This window comes from Mesocricetus auratus, unplaced genomic scaffold (genome assembly GCF_017639785.1).
Source record: "Mesocricetus auratus isolate SY011 unplaced genomic scaffold, BCM_Maur_2.0 Super-Scaffold_100042, whole genome shotgun sequence".
Classification (NCBI taxonomy): domain Eukaryota; kingdom Metazoa; phylum Chordata; class Mammalia; order Rodentia; family Cricetidae; genus Mesocricetus; species Mesocricetus auratus.
The window spans coordinates 1,453,851-1,474,329 of NW_024429219.1; the positions used below are offsets into that span (position 1 = coordinate 1,453,851).

Below are 20,479 nucleotides of genomic sequence, written 5' to 3' on the forward strand. Positions count from 1 at the left end.
GGGTAGGAGTTTGGGAGCTGCAAGGAGGTATATAGATCTGCAGAGTGTACGCTCCAGGATGGTGGGGGCCAGTTGCCCTGGAAATGACCTGTAGGCGTAATCCCTAGCTAGGGTATACACACAGCTACTAGAAACCTCCACCTCTGGTGCGGTGCCTGATGTAGCCTGGGCCTGTTTCATGAGACCACGTGTGGGCTGAGGGGCTTGGCCGGCTAAGACTCACCTCCATCTTCAGGGATCGGAGGTCTGTGGTCAGGCCAGAGTGGTGGTGAGGAGGACACACTGTATTTCAGTTCACTCAACTGCTGTGACAAAAATACTACAGGCTGGGAGCCTTATGGAGTGAGATTTATTTATCACAGTTGTGGAAGTCCAAGGCTGGGCACTGGTAGGCATGTGGGGCGTGGCATCCTGGCTTGTAGGTGGCACCTTCCCACCCTGTCCTCACCCGTGGGCAGGCTGAAGTGTCTTAAAAAGCCGCTCATCCCATTTTCTAAGGCTCCGGATCTAACTCTTCCCCACCAGCAAGACTCCACACCGTGGCACCATCCCGTTGGTAGTGGGATCTGAACTCATGAATCCTGGGAATACACTCAGACCGCAGCAAGGTGAACAATGGTGTGTGTGTGTGTGTGTGTGTGTGTGTGTGTGTGTGTGTGTGTGATTGCTCACGCATACATGTAGGATGAGCCATGAGGTGAGGAGGGATGCCCCCTTGTGGCTGGAAAGGGAAAGGGCCGGGAGTAGCTCTGCCAGACTCCGGTACTTTCGTGCTTAGAACGACAAGGACTGAGATGTCCTTGAGTGGACGAACGTTGAGGGACAGCAAGAGCAAAAGGCACAGGGTGGGGAGAGCATGTCCGGGCGACAACTGCCTGCCACCTCCACCTTCCTGCTGAGATCCACCTTCAGCCACCAGGATTCAGTGGCCCCTTGACCTTGGTCATGCTGGGCGTCGGCCAAGTGTCCACGGTGCCAAGGAATGCACAGGTGGAGAGAGGTGTGGTGGGTGCAGGGGACAGCATGGGGAGAGGCGCATCAGGCTACCTTAGAGACTGCAGTGGGGAAGGAAGGCAGGAGCCAGGCTGTGCCCCATGAAGAGGCCTTTCTAGGCTCCCTGCTCTTCCTGGTCCCCTTTGGAATGGGCTGACCCACTGAGGCAGAGCTTGGTGGATCTCAGGTACCCTAGCAGCAGGGAGGAGGAGGGCTCTCATACCATGGAGGGATGACGAGGTAGCCTTCAGTAGGAAGGGGACTGCTAACCCCACCTAGTGGCTTCATCGCTGCTTGGGGGATGGGCAGGATCAGGAATCCTGTGTATCCCAGCCTGGTCTGTTTATGGGGTAAGAGAGTGGGTTTTTCTATGGGGCTAAAGCCTGCAGGAGGGAGGGGCAGAGAGGGCAGCCCAGGGCAAAGGGAAGGGCTCAAGATCCAGACGCATTGCCCTCACCCTCACAGGAAAACCCCAGGAAGGGGTTTGTACCACTTCATGCCAAGCAGCCCCCAGCCTGGCCTCTGTTTGACAGCTTTGGTGGTGACGGTGGGAGTGATGGAGACAGGCTGGAGCCCCATGACAGGGAGCAAGACTGGATGGGAAGTCTGCCCACGTAAGGAAACCGCTGTCGAAGCTCAGAAGCCACCAAATCACACCCTGGCCATTTGGACACGGCCAGACCAAGTGGTAAGCCTGAGGTCTCTCAACCTTGCGAGAGGATTCAGGGACCTGTGGAGGGAAGGGGCTGCCTGGGCTGTGCTTGTTGGCGTGAGCATGGAGTTCCCTGGTGAGTGACCTTGCAAAGCTAGTTCCACACAGGCACCCAAGAATCTGGAAGGTTGATGCGGAAGGCAGTCCAGGCCCAGCCTAAGCTGCTTTCTTCCCAGGGAGGGCTCCACGGGATACCACGTCTCCCCCAAGACTCTACGGTACCAGCCCAAATCTTGCCCGTGGCTGCTCCAAGGCCAGGTTTGAGCAGAGAGGATGAGCTGCCTCCTTAGTGGGGCTGTGAGCTGCCCAGGACAGCTGTTCTGCATAAGCCGGAAGGGTCTTCTTTAGTCCTAAAGCAAAGGACAGGGAAGAATGGTCTGAGGAGTCACGTGACCCTGAATGAGAGGCCAGGTGCTGGTGGGGGTGTCCGGTGGGCTAGCTACTGCTGGTCAGTGCAGTCTGCAGCCAGAGGCCACCTCCTTGCGAGTCCTCATCTTCAGTCTCTTCAGCCCACTGTGGCTGGGGTCCATCAGGAGGCCATTCTGGGCTGCCGTCCAGGCCTCCTCATAGCGCTGCTCCTCCAGACAGCGCTGCCCATGGGCCAGGAACACACCGGCTGTGGGGACCCGGCCTGGTTGCTTTGACAGGCTGCTCTGAGCTTGGGCTGGTGACAGGGCCAAGGCCTGGATGAAGGCCCCTGCCGCTCCATCCTTATCCCCCAGACTCAGCAGCAGGCGACCCCGAGAGCAGAAATCCTCTGTCCGCTGTGGCAGGTCACTGTCCCCTGCACCCTCCTGCAGCACGTGGTCCAGGTCGCTGAGTGCCCGGTCATACTCCTGTAGCTGGGTCAAGCAGGCCGTTCGGAGACGCAGGTGATAAGGACTGCTGCCTCCAGCCAGGACAGCCAAAGAACAGTAGCCCAGTGCCAGCCCTGGCTGTCCTAAATCCAAGAGGTTGCTTGCTTCCTTGGCAGCGGCCTGTGCAGGGGACACAGGGAAAGAGCACAGAGTTAGCCTCTCTGCAGTTCAGCCTCTGCCGGTGTCTGGTCCCCTCCCTGTGCAGAAGACCCACCCACTCCCAGCCCCTGGATAGATGACTCCTTGTGATTGAGGGCTGCAGCGGGCCTAGTATGTCTGTCTTCCCTTGGTCCCAGGGCTCTGCACAGTTATAGCTACATGGAACAAACGCCACATGCCAGTTGGTTAGGCCAAATGTTTCTGGTAGGAGGGCCGAAGGGTCCGGAGTCCACAGGGACAGGGAACCGGCTTTCCGTGCCACCTCTCTGCATTAGATTGAAGGGCTCTAGGCTCTGAGGCTCGCACAAGGGCATCTGCTCTTCTTGTTCTCGTCTGTGTGACCTGCAAGAGCCTCTCGCCATTCCTGCTAAGCTGCCTGCTCCTTGTGGCTGCAGGTTGCAGCTAGAAGGGACTCAAAGAACACCCAAGCTCTGCAAAATCCAAGTTCCGCCCAGCTCGCGGAGGGGCGGTGACTGTGCAGGGGCAGGCGCAGTATAGCAGCTGGAATCAGTGCGGGGGGGGGCAGGAAGCTGGGAAAGGCCATTTCCGGGTTGGTCCCTGTTGCTGGGCAACCGAAATGTTGCCTTGCCAAACCCAGCCCTTGGGGCTGAGACCCCCTAGGCCAGTGCTTTCTCAATTCTCCCCTTCAAGCTCCAGAACCTCCCCAGACCTTCATCTCAAGTCCCCATTCCCTGCTTGAGGTCCAGGAACCCGTACCCCGCCTCCCGGAACCCCGCGCGCTTCCTGGAACTCAGGATTCCTTAGTCCTCCTATAGCTTGGGGATCGCGATTCCCCTTCTGACCTTATTAGAGCTTCAGGACCCCATTCCCCAGCCCCCCCCCCCAGTTCTGGGACTCCTAATTGGCACCCAGGACCTCAGAGACATCTCTGGCCCCACTCAGCCCTAGGACTGACTCCCCAGGCCCCGACCATGTGTAAGCCTGGGAACTTTCCCCCACCTTCCCAGAGTGCCCTGATTGTAGGATAAAAGGGCCAGCAAAAACAAAAACAAAAACAAAAAAACAAAAACAAACAAACAAACAAACAAACAAAAAAACCCACACACACCCTGACCCCGAAACCAGAGCCAAGAAACACACCCTGACCCTGAAACCAGAGCCAAAAGGTTAAAAGAGTCAGTGAAAGAAGCATACTTTGACCCTGAAACCAGAGCCAGGAAACAAACTCTGCCCCTTGACCAACTCAGTACAAAAAAACCAACCAATCCCTGAGTATGAAATCTAGCCAATTTCTGAGCTTGTCCAGGCTCAGGGATTGAAATCCCACCAACTTGCACCCTGAAAAATCTCTACCCTGGAAAAATTTCCGCCCCTAAGAAGCCTTATAAGCCCTGTGTCTGCACAGTTCGCTGCTGCCCTTTTCCACCCTGGCAGAGGTAGCTGCTCTCCTGGATTCCTCCCTCCCAGGAAATCTATTGAATGAGATTTGGGTGAGACCTTCTTTCGCAGGAGTGGAGCTCTAGCGTTTGTCTGGGGAAAACCTCCCCTAGAGGAACAGAATTGTTACATTCCAGGGGGAATGGAGTAAAACTGTAACAATTTCATTGGGGAAACCCTCCCCTATCACAGCAGAGTTGTTACATTGGGGAAACCATTCCCTGGAGCAGGGCTGTGAGCTGCTACACAGTACTCCTTGGCTCCCGACTGCCAGGATCCCTTTTTCCATCTGAGCTGCAAGGCTTACACAGACCTCTCTTAGCTCACAGGTCAGATCCCAGGCCCTCCCTGACCTGAGGCCTTAGCCCCTTAGATCTCTACACTACAGAATACTATTCTATGGACCCTATGGACTCCAGGCTAGCTACTCCCCTCAGTTTAAGTCTGGCCGACACCATCACAGCCCTTGTCCCCTTTCTTCTGGCAGTAGGTCCTTTGCTTAGGAAGCCTTTGACACTGTTAAGCCAATCCTGCCGTTTTAGCCCGCTCTTCTGATAAGCCCTTTTCCATGTTACTGGACTGGCAGAATTCAGAGCAATCGAGAGAGAGGGAGGCATTTGGAGAGACACTTGTTTTGCCCCATGTCAACTTTTGACACCACGTCCCTCTGACTCCAAGGCCTAATGCCTGGACTTGCACATCATTCCTCTTGGTCTTCACAGCCTGAGCTGTGTCCTGGGGTGGGCCTTGTACCAGGGTAAGGGGCCCAACTTGCATGTCACAAGGAGAGAAACAGGGGGTAGTGTTTCCAGAAAAATCTTCCCTGTCCAGATCTGGGGTTTCTTATTCCTTCCCACCCTAAACCCAAGGAAGCCAGCCAACAAGCAAGAAGGGAAGAGTGGCCTGTGGTGGGTGTGGCGTTCTGAAGCTTGTGGTACTGGGACAAGGTCAGCATGGGGATCGTGGGTGTGCTGCATACCTGGGTGAGACTCTGCCGCTCTGGGGACTCAAGGAGACGAAGCAGGAAGATGAGGTCCTGAGTGTCTGACTCTGCCAGGCATTGCAAGTCATGGGTAGCAACGGACACATCTCCCTTTTTAAGTTGGAGCAAGCCTTGCCGGGCTTGGGCAGCCTCTGATGATGGGCTGAGCTGTAGGGCTTCTTTCAAGTGGGTGCCAGCCTCCTGATACTTACCTGCGGGGAGCAGGGGAAGATGGTCAGTGTGTGTGGCGGGGGTGGGAGGGGCAGAGGCATGCCCAGGAAGGAGGACATCTAGCCCTAGGGAGCTACTTTGGTGTCTCCTACTCTGTCTTGGTTGGGGTCCAATTGATGGGAGCAGACTCAGCTCCAGTACGAGCAGAGCTGTGGGGCACCCCCCCTGAAGTCTTTGCAGGGTAAATGCAGATTGCAGAGAGCTGCCTTTCAAACAAGAGTGTCAAAGGAAACCCACATGTGCCATGTGGATGTATGTACGAGCCCTTTGGGTCTTCCCTCTGCCAGCAGAGGGATATGACTTGAAAAACTGGAGAGTAAAGCCAGGCAGTGGTGGCACACACCTTTCATCCCAGCAATCTCTTTTCTTTCTTTCTTTCTTTTTTTTTTTTTTTTGGTTTTTCGAGACAGGGTTTCTCTGTATTGTTTTGGAGGCTGTCCTGGAACTTGCTCTGTAGACCAGGCTGGCCTCAAACTCACAGAGATCTGCCTGCCTCTGCCTCCCAAGTGCTGGGATTAAAGGTGTGCGGCACCACCACCTGGCTGTTAGTTTTGTTTTTCAAGACAGGGTTTCTCTGTGTATCCCTGGCTGTCCTGGAACTGACTCTGTAGACCAAGCTGGCTAGTTCCAGGACAGCCTCCAAAGCCACAGAGAAACCTTGTCTGAAAAAACCAAGAGGGAGAGAGAGAGAGAGAGAGAGAGAGAGAGAGAGAGAGAGAGAGAGAGAGAGAGAGAGAAAAACAAAACAAGCAAACAAGAAGCCAGAGAGTAGCCATTCCACAAGCTCTTATACAGGGGTTGGAGATTGCAGGATTTGGAAACTTAGAAGCCATAGTCTAAGGACTCTTTCTCCACTTCACAGATATAATAACAAGAGGGTCAGGAGTGTGGGACAGAGGCCCGTGTCTTGCACACACACATACCCAGCACCGTGAGGATATCTGTGAGAAGCAGGTGCCAACTGGGCTGTGCAGTATCAATTCTAATCAGTGCCTTCCCCACGGCAAGGAGGCTCTGGGTGTCCTCTTCCCTGATGGGGCCTCCGGCATCCAAGCATTGGTTCAGGAGGACCTGGCAGTGGGCATGGAGGCCCAGTGTGAGGGGCAACTGAACTTCTGGCTTCAGAGAGTGGATCTCAGAGATGACAGTGTCTGGGTCAAGCTTCAGGGCGGAGACCATGTCATCCACAGCTTCCTGCAAAGGGAGGAGGGCCTGTGTCAGAGTAGGAGGACTCACTCCCATCCTTCCAGTCTCTTCTCAAGTTCTCTCCTTGGAGTCTCAGAGGGTCTGTCCCACCCAACTTCCCACCTTCCCTATTCTGACTATCCTGGCTTACCTACCACCTGCACAGATTTATTTACCACCCACTAGTTGCCCTAAGGGCTTACACAGATTGATGCAGGAAAGCATTGAAGGCAGGATTACCCAGAAAGGTGGATTGTGGGGAATGTGGCTCTTGCTCTCTGCAAGTGCTCGTGGTTAGAAGAATACCAGGTTCTGATGTGTACCCTGATGGCTGGAAGACCCGACCTAGCTCATCTCCTTCAGCAGAGGAGGAAGGTAGCACCCTGGCCGCCCCCACTCCTGCTTGCCCAGCCCCAGCTGGAGAGGATAGTCTGGCACCTGAGTCTGGTCCAGGGCCAGATGCACAAGGGCTCGTCCACACAGAGCTTGCACATTCCTTGGTTCCTCCCGAAGAATGGAGTTGAAGTCAAACATGGCTGTCTTCTTCTGACCCAGGAGTCCGTAACAGCGGGCTCGGGTGAGGAGGGACTCACTGGCCTGCCTCCCTGAAGGAAGTAAATGTGGTCAAGACACAGCTTTGGTAGGGCTCTTGTACAGGGTCTTACCTAGTGTCCACACTGGGTGGGCACAGGACAAAAAGTCCACCCTGGGGTGCTAACACTCCATCGGATACCAAAACAGTCAGGCAGCTAGGGTTACTGGATACAGGGCAGAAACCCAACCAGGAGGGGTAGTGGTGCCTGGGAGGACTAGTGGATGGTTGGGGTGTTCTAGGAAGGTCTATGCCACTGTTTTGGGGGAAGGGAATAGGCAGGGCTTGAGTAGGAGGATAAGTTCCTTAGGCCAGGGTAGAGAGAGGAGGCGTATGGTAGGTAGGCTGTGAGGCTCAAAGGTGGGTAGCCATTCTCAGTGAACTCCGGGAGGTGGAGCTCTTCTCCAAACAGAACACCTTCAGCACACTCCTTCTGCGTTACCTGTCTATTGTCCCACACAGGGAACCACATGCTCACTCTGACTGTCACGCCTGGTCTCTGACATTTCCCTGCCACTGGTAACCTGCTGGAATCAATACACTAACTGCCCCCCCTCCCAACTCCCATGGGCTCTCTTCTGCCTACTCTTTGAGGAACGAGCAGCGGGGAGGAGCCAGCACAAGCCACCAAGAAGCCACCACGATCTGAATGAAGGTATACGCTACTCTGACCCCTGGTCCTGACAAGCTCCAGGGACTTGGACCTGCACCATGGCGCTTGAGCAGGGCATGCTCAAGGCAAGCCCTGCTGCAACCCAGAGGGGATGGCTTAGCTGGATGTGGAGGCCAGGCGCGCTCATATGAAACCTGTCACTACTATGAAGAGCTCACGGGAGCCAAGGTCTGGCTTACACCTTAGAGCGCTGGACCAAGCAGGGGAGGGCAGTTCGGGAGCAGTGCAGGGTCCCGGCTAGCCCAGGCCCTTCAAAGCTTCGGCACGTTCGCCGCTCAGCCAGGGTTCAGCACTTAGGCGATCCTGCTAAATGGTCCCAACCCGTCCGCACTGTGGAGGCTCCCGGGCATAGGACCGTGTAGAGCAAGCTTGTCCTCAGAACCCATGTGCCCTCATGAATCTGGCCCAGGATTGGACCCCTGGGGCTGGTGGGTTTCCTACCTGTGGCAAAGATGGCCAGAGAGAGGTAGGTGATGGCTTCCCTGGTGTGGGCCTCGCTGTCTGGCCCGCCTGGTCGTGCCCGAAGTATGCTTAATGCCCGTGTGTGGCAGTGGCCTTGCAGCAGCTTCAGGTCCTCATGGTGGAAGATGTCCAGGGTGTGCTGGAGACAGGCAGTGTCCCCAGACTGGGCCACCTTCTTCACCAGCTGTGGGAGCAAGAGTGGAGTCGTCACTGCCCTCCCTGTTGGTCCTTTTCTCTTCCTACCCATGCCCTTCCCAGCACTTGCTGCCCTTAGTAGGTCCTGGCTGTCTCCATAAGTCTGGGGTGCAGGAAAGCTGTCTATCTTGAGCACTGGAGGTTTTTTTTTCCCATGAACTGACGCCCCAGACATTTAAGCCCTTGAAGGTATGTTTGTCCTCCATTTACTGTGCCTCCTCCAAAGAGGACCTGGGTGTGGAGAGTAAAGAAGCAGCAGTAGAATCTCACTCTACAGAAAGGCAAGGTGGGGTGTGGCTCTCCTTTCCCTGAGTCTTGGGGTCCTCCTCCATCGTGTACGGGAGAGCCCACCCCAAAAGAAGGCTTCAACAAGTTAGAGCAGGGGACAGCTCAGAACAGCAAGTGATGGGGACTCTGGGGAGCTGCTCATAAGGTGTTGACCCAAAGCCAAGAATCTGGGGCCGGGAGATGGTGGCACACGCCTTTAATCCCAGCACCCAGGAAGCAGAGGCAGAGGCAGGCGGATCTCAGGGAGTTAAAGGCCAGCCTTGTCTACAAAGCTACAAAGAGAGACCCTGTCTCAGAAAAAAAACCAAACCAAAAGCCAAGAATCTGACCTGGCTCTAGCCAGGGTGAACTTCTCAGGCAGAGACAAGCTCCTCCCTCCATGACTCCATCTTGGGAGACACAACACTGTTCCCCATGGGCCTGGTGCTGACTCCTGTCCCTGACAGAGAAGGATTGGTTAGTTCCAGGTTTCTGCCCAGGGGATCAGAGTTCCAGCCAGGCCAGAGGAGAGTGAAGAAGCTGGTTGGCCCCTCAGCCCAGACTTCGAGGTTTGAACTCCCCTACACCCCCAGAAACACCAACTGTGGACACAGAAAACTCACAACACCCGGGTCAGGTCTTAAGCTCCACCATGTGGGAGCAGGGGTTCTCAGAGGCCAGCAAGCAGGGACCAAGGGCCTCATGAAAGCTGCGTCCTTATTCCAGGCAGAGTCAGGCTTGAGTAGGAGCTCAGCCTGTGATCCATTGATTCTTGGCCACTTTCCATTATGCCACAGTCAAAGCAAACAGGAAGCACCTGCTTTATGCAGGCACCTCCCAGGTCCTGGCACTATCTCAGTCGATGAGGGTCAGAGAAGTATGAGGTGGTGGGGTGGAGCTTAATGAGGTTTGCCTATCCCAAAGCCCAGGCTGTAGGAAGCAGATCTAAGGACACAGGATGCATGGTATCCTCCCCACCCCCCGCAGAGCTGTGCCCATTCCCACCTGCATAAGACCTCTGGGCCTTCTCACCTGGTTGGCATCATAGCAGAAGCCCCTCCTCAGCTGAAGCAGGGCCAGCCGCACCAGCACAGGGGCTGCCTGGGGCCTCCGGGACAAGGCAATCAGCAGGGATTTGTGAGCATCATCCAGGCGGCCCAAGAGGTACAGGGCATCAGCCACCAAGAGGCAGGAAGTCTCATCCTCCGCGTCCAGCTCCATCAGCAGCATGGCCAGCTGGTACACACCATAGGCATCCCTACAGAGAGGGTGGCTCAGTGTGGCACAGGCCTTTTCCTACATCCCCTACATTGCTCAAGAGGTCAGGCCTCAGGTGAATCTCATCCCCATCTATGCTTGTAGTCTGGGTAGCATCTTCCCTAATGAGCTGCATAGGGAGGACCATAACACCTCTCTCCAGATTCCTAAACTGCCCTTTCACCCTCTCCCCGGCTCTTTTCACCACAGCATGGGGGCAGGCGCTACGCAGAAGTAGGGACCAAAGCCACCTAAGGACCCTGAGCAGACCCTGCCTCCGTTTTCTGTCTTATAAGTACAAGAGTTGATGGTTTTGGTTTTGCTGGGCTCACCACAAAGAAACATAGTAGCAGTAGCAATTCATACCAGGGCAGAGGAACCTCATGGGTAGGTGTGGGGTTGTGGACTGACAGTGGTGGGTGAAGGCTGGGCAGCTGGAGGTACAGGTGTGCCACACGAGCCTGGGAGGGTAGGGTGGGTAGTACTAGAAGTCAAATACCTCTCCTTGGAGCTGCCTACTGAGCTAGAGCTACACCCTTGCCCCCCTTTGAGACAAGGTGTTGTGGAGACAAAGCGTCACAAATCCGTTTAGCAACAAAGGGCAACTTAAAACTCAACATCAACCAGCCGGGTGGTGGTGGCGCACGCCTTTAATCCCAGCACGCGGGAGGCAGAGGCAGGCGGATCTCTGTGAGTTCGAGGCCAGGCTGGACCGACAGCCTCCAAAACAATACAGAGAAACCCTGTCTCATAAAACCAAAAAAAACCACCACCACCAACAACAACAAAAACTCAACATCAATTGAGGTTAAGAGGAGGGATACACGCTGCAGCTTCAGAGAAAGCTCCATATTTTGAGACATTTCATGCGCATAGTAAGAAATAACTATAACATCGCAGGGGACTAATTAATGTTCAAGGAAAAACTTGGGACTGGAGAAACGGCTCAATGGTTAAGAGCACTGGCTGTTTCCCTAGAGGACCAGTGTTCAATTACCAGCGCCCCACATGGTGACCACAACTGAAATTCCAGTCCTAAGAGCTCATGCCCTCTTCTGGCTTTTGCTGGCACTGCATACACGTGGAACACATACACACAGGCAAGCAAAACAAAACAAAACAAAAAAACCAAGCCAAAGCAACCACACACACAAAACCAACCACACACACAAAATAAAACGAAAATATTTTATTCTGAAAAGTGTGTGTGTGTGTGTGTGTGTGTGTGTGTAAATGAGTGCAGGTGCTCTTGGAAGCCAGAGGTGAGGGATTCTGTTGTGAGCTACCCTATGCATGTTGCTGGGAACTGAACTCAGGCTCTTACTAGCACTTGTTGTCAACTGTTAAGCCATCTCTCCAGCCCCCTGATCTTTTCGTTTTATTACTTTTTTGCTTGCTTGTTTGTTTGCTTTTTGTGATTTTTGAGACAAGGTCTCACTTTGTAGCCCAGGCTGGTCTGGAACTCTCCAGCTCAGGCTGTCCTCACAGCGACCCTCCTGTAACATTCTCCCAAGTGCTGGGGTTGCAGGTGTGAGCCTCCATGCCTACGGTATTCCTTACATTAAGGGGAGGAACCCACAAAGTACCACAATCTGAGACCCAGGATCCTGAGATCTCAGCCCTGGCTCCAGATCCTCACCCATCCTTGCTTTAGGGAAGCCACAGTTTTCTATCAGACATCCCTCTCTAGCTTCCCCCACCTCCAGTCCGGGGCAGGCTCTCACCCTTCCTGCACCTGTGCAGCGGGGCCGACCCCCTGAGCAGCCTTCCTCACACAGCCCGGCGAGCGCAGCAGCATCCTGCGGCCCTCTTCCCGCAGCACCGTCAGCAGCAGCCCTCGCTGGTTCCAGGGCACATAGGCTTTGGCGACTAGCAGCACCTCCTCCGGCCGCAGCCGGCAGGCGGTGACGTAGTCCAGCGCGCCCAGGAAGGTGCTGCCCTCCAGCACCCGCAGCAGCCCTCGGCCGCACAGCGCGCGCACACAGCCTCCCGCATGCGGCGCCCCGCGCTCCACCACCGCCTGGAAGTCCTCGCGGGCGCGCCGCGCATCGCCCGCGTGCAGCGCGCAGAAGCCGCGCAGCGCCAGTAGCGGCGCGAAGTCTCCGGTGCGGTCCCCTACGCGCTCCCCAGGACGCCTGGGCCTCAAGAGGCGCTCACACTGTGTTCGAGCCCCCACCACGTCCCCGGCCAGCAGCAGGCACTCGACCAGGCGGATCCCTAGCTCGGGTCGCCTTCGGGCGGGCGCCACGCGGAACAGGACATGGAGCGCGTGGGTCACAGGAACCAAGAGCTCGCGGTCTGCGTCCTCCCGCAGCTCCTGGCGGCTTCGCACAGCCTCCAGGAAGCGGGAGAAGCCCACATCAGCGGCCTCCTGCGCCTGAGCTTGCACGCGTTGGCGGTCTTCAGCAGACAGCAGGGTCTGGAAATGCCTCCGTGCCGCGGCAGGACTCTCACGGAAGGCCTCCTGTAGGTCCAGGAGCATGTCCCCGGCTCGGCCATCCAGGAAGAAGGCCGCGGCTGCGCGGGTGACTAGCAGGGCCGCCAGGTGCTCACCTGGGGAGAGAAACGAGTGTTGCTCTGCCTTCCCAAAGTCCCTTCTTCTGTCAGATCAGGGCATCTCCCCCAAGTCTGCGGGTAACCCAGGGCTCTGGAACCACAAGGATGACCCCGAGCCCACGGGGCCCGTGTGTGATGCCACAGCATCTGTATACCAGCACCACAGCTAGTAGCTCCTGGTGCCACCCAGCAGTGTTCCCCCAGAGTGGCTCTGGGTAGGCATCACCGCTCAGTTCCAATAGAAATTTATTTACATTTCTTTCTGCACTGACTTTCAGCGATGGGTTTTAGTAGCCTCACCAGTCCATACACAATAGCAGAAGAAACTTTAGGGGTAAAATCCGAAGTCCTCCAGGGACCAGCCTGCTACCATCTCCTCCCCTTCCAGCCAACCTGACTATTTGGTGGCAAGGGCATTTCAAGATCTTTCTTCCCAAGGGGTTTGCTGCATGGACTGGTTCAGTCTCGGCTGAAAAGCCACCTCAGCTGAGAAGCCCTCCTTGACTAGCAGCCAGATTTGTGCCTTGCATTTTGTAAGGCAAGAATCTTGCTTGCTCCCTTTTTGCCTTTTCACCGTGGTGTCCCCAGCCTCAGCCTCCCCCCCCAACCCCCTGTCCCATCCCCACCTCCGGTCCCACCATAGGCAGGTTTTAGCAGTGGCCGGAGTGACCGTCTCCATGGATCTTGGGAGATGTGACCTGTGATTGACTCCACTCTGTTACCTTGGGGTCTGCTCCCCGTTGAGTCAGGCTGCAGGTCCCGGCTGCATGCTGCCAGGCAGTCTTCAAACCTGCCTCTGCGAAGCAGAGCTTTGGGTGACAAGGCATCCACCCAGCTGCCCCTGGGGTCCAGGGCCTCCAGGAGTTCTCGGCAGTGGGTCTCCTGAGGGGTGGTGCTCCCAGCGTCCTTCAGGCGTCCTGAGAGGTAGTTCTGGAGGGTGCCAAGTAACGTGGGGAGGTAGGGCTGCTGGTGGCTACGGATGAAAGCCACTGTCCGGTCTGCACTGGAGGCAAAGGCCTGAAGATACGCAGTTATGCCCTCACCGGCCTGGTCCACGGACAGGACCCAGGCCAGGGCACGAGTCAGCTGCAGCTCCAGGGTCTGTTGGGAGTGTGCGTCCAGCAGGGCACTGCAGCGCTGTACCGCCTCCGTGTGGCGCCCATGGGCTAGCAGGCCAGCCAAAAGGTACAGGACAGTGGCAGGGTGGTCCGGGTAAATGGCACCGAGGAAGGCAGAGGCCAGTGGCCCAGTCAGGGAGACCACTGCCATGCCATCCCAGTGGATATCAGGGATCTGACTGTCCCCACGACACCAGGCCTCCAGTGTGGCCACCACAGGCGACCCTGGGGCCTCATCAGCCAGGACGGCCCGCACGTGCCGCACGGCTGAAGGGGCATGGCAACTGAAGGCAGCCAGGTAGAAGGCTGTGGCTAAGGGCAGCTCCCCCAGGGCCAGGTGCTTGTCCCCCTGCTGGCAGAGGCAGGCCACGAGATCCTGAGCTGACATCATGCTCTCAATCCCCACTGGGCTGTATTCGATCTTCATGAGTACCTGCAGGAGGGGAATCGTAGTTACTGTCCAAGGTGTCATGCTCACCTGCCCTACAGCCACCGTCGAGCCTGGCCTTGGAGCAAACTCCCAGCTCCTGCCTCTGAGAACCTGTGCAGACCCCCCCGGGTGGAACCTGGGACCTGGCCACTAAGAAGACGTCTTTCGGAACCTCTTGGCAGGCAGTCTCCACTAGCTGGGGTTCTGCTGGGGCCCGTCAGGCTGAGTGCCAGGTTACTCTCATGTCTTGAGCCTCAGTTTCCTGCTTTGTCCGGTGGGATGGGACCCTGCCCACTCAGGTAAGCCTCAGAGGGCCTTGGTGTCTGTGTTGGGGGAGCAGCTGAGTGCTTAAGGGATCAGGGGCAGGGGCAGACCCTGGGACACCTGGCTCCATCAATCAGGAAGGCAAATGACAGCAATGTCTCAGAGTCCAGCGCTGCACCCTCACCAACCTGCCTGTGCCTGCCGAGAGGCGCTTGCCAGGTCCGGAGCTGGGTGGGGAGCTCCACCAGACCACCCATGGTCAGCTCTGAGGTAAAGCTCCAGGACTAGCCCTGGCCTCTGACCCCAGGAACTACTCTTGGCTTTTCATTTCCTGGTCCCCAAGTACTTTCAGTGAAGAGCCCCCAACAAACCCTCCTTGTCACACACATGCTCAACACTTACACTCACTCACAAGCTGAACCATCCAGGTCTGGGGATGGAAAGGCTCTGATGGCTCAAATTCCTTATTAGGCTGGGATTAGGTGGTGGTGGGTGCAGCAGCTTGTCAGTCCCAGGTGCTCTGGGCCCTTTTAGACACTGGCCCAACACCGCAGACACGCAGCGAGGCCAATCTCCAGTTTCCAGGGAGCCTGTCAACATCCCGAAGCTGCCTGGCTGCTCAGCGATGCCCTCCAGTGGCCAGACATGCTCAGACTGAGTACCCGCACACCGCCCCAGCCCTGGCAGTGATCAGGACAGGGGAGGGCAAGGAAAGTAGCCGAGGCTTCCCAGGCTGGCTTTGGAGTGGAGAGCCTAAGTCTTGGAGGAGGAGGCCCAGGAGCATGCAACCTCTGGGCTCTGGGTGAAGCTGCCCGATGACTTGTACAAGTCCCTGCCCAGCACATTCAGGCTTCGTCTCTGAACCTCAGAACTCAGCCTTGGCTATTCTAATGGTGTGGCCCCCCACATCACCCCCATTCCCACTCCTCTCCCTGTCCACTTTGGTGTCCTGCAGGTCTTCTCACTTGCCCCAAGTCCCTTGAACTGGGCAAGTAGGCTAGGATGCCCGCAGCTCCTGGGGTTGTCCTGGCTCTGGCAGGCCTGCTGATCTCCTCCTTGTTGGGGATGGCCAGGTTGAGACTGAGCAGTGGGACATAGTGTTCAGTTTTAAAGAGGGGGTGGAGGCTGGGGACTGAGAATCAGTTCAGATTTAGTCAACTGCCCTATGGGGCATGCTGGGTTACCAGCTTCACAGGCCTGCACAGGGGGTCTGCTTTGGGCAGCCCCTCCCAACGCACCATATCAAGGCGTCGAGGTATGGGCTCAAGGCAGCTGGGGAGTGGGGTCCTCTGGTGTCCTCCTCCAGAGGCTAGCTTCCTGGGATGTGGCCCACACCCCTCTGAGGAGGGAGCTGTGATATGGAAGGGCCTGGGCTGAGGTCTGAGGATGCAGGGCGGGCATGGTCAGCAAGGCCCATCTCCCTGCAGGGGCCAACCTTCTCTTCAGCTCCTTGACATTCACAAAGGCACAGGACTCATGCCGTCAGCGGCAGTGAGGGCTTATTAAGAAAATTCCTATTATGTTACTTTGATTACTTTCATTTTAATTACCCTAATTAGGCTAGCTCTGTAATGGAGTGGGCTGTCCTGTGGGGCTGTTGGAAGGGCCTGGGGGCACAGAGGGGCACTAACTATGGCAATTACATTAGCCCTGATCTGTCCCCTGTGTCCTGCCTGGGTGTATGGAGCCTGAGGGCCTGCAGGCACTGGCCAGATGGGCCATCTTTTGGTTGGGATTGGGCTGCAGTAGCCGCTCCCATTTGAGGGTAATATGCCTGGGTGCTGGAACCTACCTGCCCATGCTATCTTCTCTATTGCGTTTTCATTTCTGATATCGTGGTACACGGACACCAGCTGCTGGGCCTGGGTGGAGAGGCTGAGGCCCATGACCTTGAGAGTTTCAGATTCTGGGCATGGGTGGCAGATCTCATGGCTTTAGTCTCCCTGGTCCAAAGGATTTCTGCTGTGCCTGACTCAAATCTAGCTGGCGGTGACCAGAATTCTGGCCCTGTACACTACATAGGTCCTGCTGCCTTAGACACCCCACTTTGTTGGGAATTCAGCCAGCCCTGCTCCACAGGGATAGCCCTTAGAGAATAGTTGCAAAAGAGGTGTACTGATCATCTGACCACTCCTCTGTGCTGAGGGCTTTGTATCTGTGGTTGTGGTTGGCCGGGGAAAGAGGGGAAAGGTCATTGTAGCCCCTAAGGCTTCAATGTATACAATGTTTAAGCAGGGCCTCAGGATGCCCTGTGTTAGAGAGAGCACTGTGTTGGTGACTGGGCCTTTTTAGATGAGCAGGGAACAGTGGAGAAGTTGAAAAAAAAAACTGAAGCTGACCTCATGGGGTACAGGTCTGGTAGCTGTGAGTTAGTGTTTCAGGGACAGTGCTCCCAGGGCCTATAGGGGGCGCTTTCTCACCTCTCCAGAGGAAGACTGGGAGTGATGGTTCCCACCGGAAGTCTTTATGGATCCTCTTCCCAGACCCCTTGGGGTGCTCTCCCAAGAGGGCTGGATTAGAAAGATCTGGTCCATGTCTTCCCAGAATTCAGATGTCTCGCCCCCCTAGTGGGCAGTGGCAACTTGCCCCTCAGATTCTGATGTGTCCCTGATGGTTAGGTTCAACCCTGGGGGCTGGGAAAATGTTCCCCCTTCCAGGTGGGGGGTCTGATCCCTCCTGACACTGATTGCTGCTGATGGTCCTGGATCCAGGGTAGAGGTCATGGTACAACTCAGAGGTGAGTTGGTCAGCCTTGTTTGTCCATGCCAGGCCTCCAAGGGGGTCTGAGCTTCTCTTTGCTGCTGACATGGCCTCCCTGAGGCCCCCATGCACGTTATCCTCCTGCCTCGCTCCCCTCTGCCCCTCTACAGGCGCTCACCTCAAGGGCTCATTGTGTCTAAGCCAACATGAGTTGCAGCAGGTCTGCACCCAGGATCCCCCAAAGGGCAGTCTTGGGCTCTCGGGAGTGCTTTTCACTCCCCACTGACCCGAGGGCCTGCTATAGCACTGGCTAATTCTATGAACTTGGTTCCTACCCATACCTGCTAGGGTCACCTACATTCCAAGCATCCATACTGCTCTGCCAGGCTGTGTAAGCTACCCCGAGCTCCCCTAGCTGCCAGAGTGGGATATCCTCCCCCAGCCAGGGTTCTCTGTGACCTCACTCAGTAGAGAATCCTCTAGGGTTCAGAAGATTTACCTGGGGGTAGTCTAGGAGTTGCCTAATGGAGTTTCAGCTTGTCTCCTCTGTTGACAGGAATTGCAAGCAAATGAGAGGCTCCTCTTCTCTTCTCTTCTCTTCTCTTCTCTTCTCTTCTCTTCTCTTCTCTCCTCTCCTCTCCTCTCCTCTCCTCTCCTCTCCTCTCCTCTCCTCTCCTCTCCTCTCCTCTCCTCTCCTCTCCTCTCCTCTCCTCTCCCCCAGTATTAGATCCTACCTCAGTCAAGCTTAGTTCTTGGCAGGCCCTACAGCTGGCAGACACACACGCCCAGTCCACACCTGCCGGGGAGCTGGCTCCTCTTGTTCCCTGGGGCTCTTGTTCTATTCTAGGATCAATAATGTAGTAGGATGGTGCGCTTGTTCCCCCTTTTCCAGCCATCTGCCTACCTGCTGCTTCTGGCTGCTCCAGTTCCTCCTATAGGTGCAGAGCCTTCCCTGTGCCCAGGAGGTGGGTGAAACCAAGAGCCGGGTGGCTCAATAGGGAACTAGTTACAGGGTCTATGTCCCTCCCAGCATTTATAGGAGCTGTCCATTTGTGGCTTCCAGGCTTCCCTGGCAGGCAGCTCAGCTACAGAGGGGAAACCATGGCCCTCCATGGCTGATTTGGTCAGTGGGTCTTCCCAATGAGAACTGGGTTCTGAGGCCAGGTGGTGGGCCTAGGCCCTAAAGGGGAGACTTGGCTCAGCAGTGTCCTGCCTGGAGCCTTGGGTTTCTGGTTACCTGGCCACAGGAGCTGGGCTAGAGTGAGGAGACCTCCTCAGATACCCCTTCCATGCAGGGCCTCTGCTCCCACCCACACTGCCTCATCACCATCAAGTTTGAGCATATCCTGTCTCGTCTCCCCGCCTGCACTGCCTGCAGCCTGTCTGTGCCACATCTGAAGCACAGCTCGCAAAGCCTGCTCAGATCCTGAGCCAGGGATCTGCCTTTGCTTCTTCTCACCCGTTTTGGCACCTGAATCACTCAGGGCGCTCGCAGTGGTCCCTAGTAGGACCAGACCCTGCCCCATTCCCCCATAAGCCTGGTCCCACACTAGGGCCTTTATTATAATCACGGTTCCCTCCCAATATCCACCTGGCTCTCCTTACTTCCTTTAGGTCTGGGCTCGGTCGTCCCCACTTCAACAGACCCTCTTCTATGAAATAGCTTCCCCGGTCCTCTGCCACCATCACCGTTAGCCTTGGGCTCACCGAGGCGTTGCTGGCTTCCTTGCTGGGATTCCAGCTGAGGATTTCCAGCCGCCCAGTTGAGGAGGTCAGGGTTAGGGTTATCATCACCTGGCAGATGCCTGACAGGCAGCTAGGAAGGAAGAGAGGAAGGGGACTAGTGAGGGAGAGTAGGTAGGAAGAAGGAAGGGAGGGAGGAAAAGAGAGGAAGGAAGGAAGGAAGGAAGGGAAAAAGGGAAGAAGGGAAGGGAAGGAGGAAGGAAGGGAAAGGGGGGAGGACAGGAAGGAACAGGAAAGAAGGAAGGAAGGGATGGATGGAGGGAGGAAGTGACAAGAAGGAAGGAAGAGACAGGAAGGGAAGAAGGAAGGGAGGAAGGAGGGAGGAAGGAGGGAGGAAGAGACAGGAAGGAAGAAACAAGAAAGAAGGAAGGAAGGGAGAGAAGGAGGAAGAAGGGAGGGAGGGGCAGTACTGAAGAGGTGCCATCCAAGAACTTCATGTGACACCGTGCAGGGACATCCTGGTCTCCTAGGCCAGTCCTGAGACTCAGATCTCCCCAAACTAAGCCCTGCAACTGAACATGGCCCACTGTTGCTGGGCAGAGTGGGTTCTGGAGCCTGTCCCTTTAACACCAAGAAGTTCTCTGGCCCCAAGAACTACCCAACTTTCTCCCTTGCCTCCTCTTTCTCCTGAAACTCCGTCACCAAGGGGGCAGGTGGGTGGGGGGTGGTACACAGAGAGATTAATGGCGCTGCGCCGGGAGCCGCTCCGCAGTCTGTGTACACAGCCTAGATTGGCTTGAACTAACGAAGTTTATCAACCAGGCCACCAGGAACCATTAATCACTCAGAAAAATAACAGAGTGGAATGACTTTTCAAAATGCCGTGGGTATAATGATCATCTTGCCCATTCTGCTAACTGCTGCCATTTGTGTCTGAGATACTTAAGTATGCAAACAGTAATTAACGTGGTAATGAACGGGGGGCTCAGAGCCTCCCCTCCCCAAGCTCATTTGCATGTTAATTATCATCAGCGACCAGGGAAACAAGTTATAAACAGCCTAATTAGCAGCCGGATCATTTTTACAAGAAATCGTGTGCACTTTGACACAAGAGCAAGCAAGAGATGAGTGATGTCAGGCCAAGCCGTCCCCGGGTGCTGGGGGTGTTCGGGGCGTCCTTCCTGCCATGGCTTTGGATGACAGGGAGTATGTTGGCTCTGGGCTGGGTGTGGACTGGACATGTCCAGATCACCCCAAGAGAGATCAAGAGTGGAGGGCAACTGGCAGAGAGGCAGTCCCTATCCTGCTACTGTTACAAGGCAGCCTGTGCGCTGAAAGTGGGTGCTGTAAGCCAGAGGGGGGAGGCTCCAGCCTGTTACAAGGACAAGTCGGGTTCATGATGGTGGGAGATGGGAATGGGCCCCAGAGTTGCTGTCCAGGGTCCAGGACTCTACAGGGTTCTTGCTCATGACAGCAGAGGTGACTGGACATCACAGGTAGGGGCCTTATTTTTACCCCGATGAGCAGGATTTTTGCTGTAGATTGACTTAGTTGGCCACAGGCAGGCTCAGATGAGGCTTGGTCACACCAACTGGACCTGCCTAAAGGCCATCATCACAAAGTCCGAGGTCTTCCATCCCTGCGTTGGGGAAACACTCAACAAAGCAGGCTGTGTTCTTCACCAGAAGGTAAGGCTCTGGCTACCAGCCTTTGCCTGTGCAATGGTCCTGTGAAGGAGTGAAGGGTGAGTGAGACACACCCAATT

The 20,479-nt window shown here is 55.9% G+C and overlaps 1 protein-coding gene across 1 annotated transcript; it reads right to left on the reverse strand.

Moving 5' to 3' along the window:
* Window positions 1-332: 332 nt before the first annotated feature.
* On the reverse strand, window positions 333-14,872 carry Ttc34 (tetratricopeptide repeat domain 34). Its single transcript, XM_021232589.2, has 9 exons — window positions 14,734-14,872; window positions 13,242-14,070; window positions 11,688-12,516; window positions 9,739-9,964; window positions 8,224-8,428; window positions 6,956-7,122; window positions 6,256-6,526; window positions 5,099-5,313; window positions 333-2,682 (listed from the first exon to the last, which is right to left on the reverse strand). Exons 2-9 carry the CDS (start codon window positions 14,062-14,064, stop codon window positions 2,155-2,157), a joined length of 3,264 nt encoding a protein of 1,087 aa, XP_021088248.2. The 5' UTR covers window positions 14,065-14,070; window positions 14,734-14,872; the 3' UTR covers window positions 333-2,154.
* Between the last annotated feature and the right edge of the window lie 5,607 nt (window positions 14,873-20,479).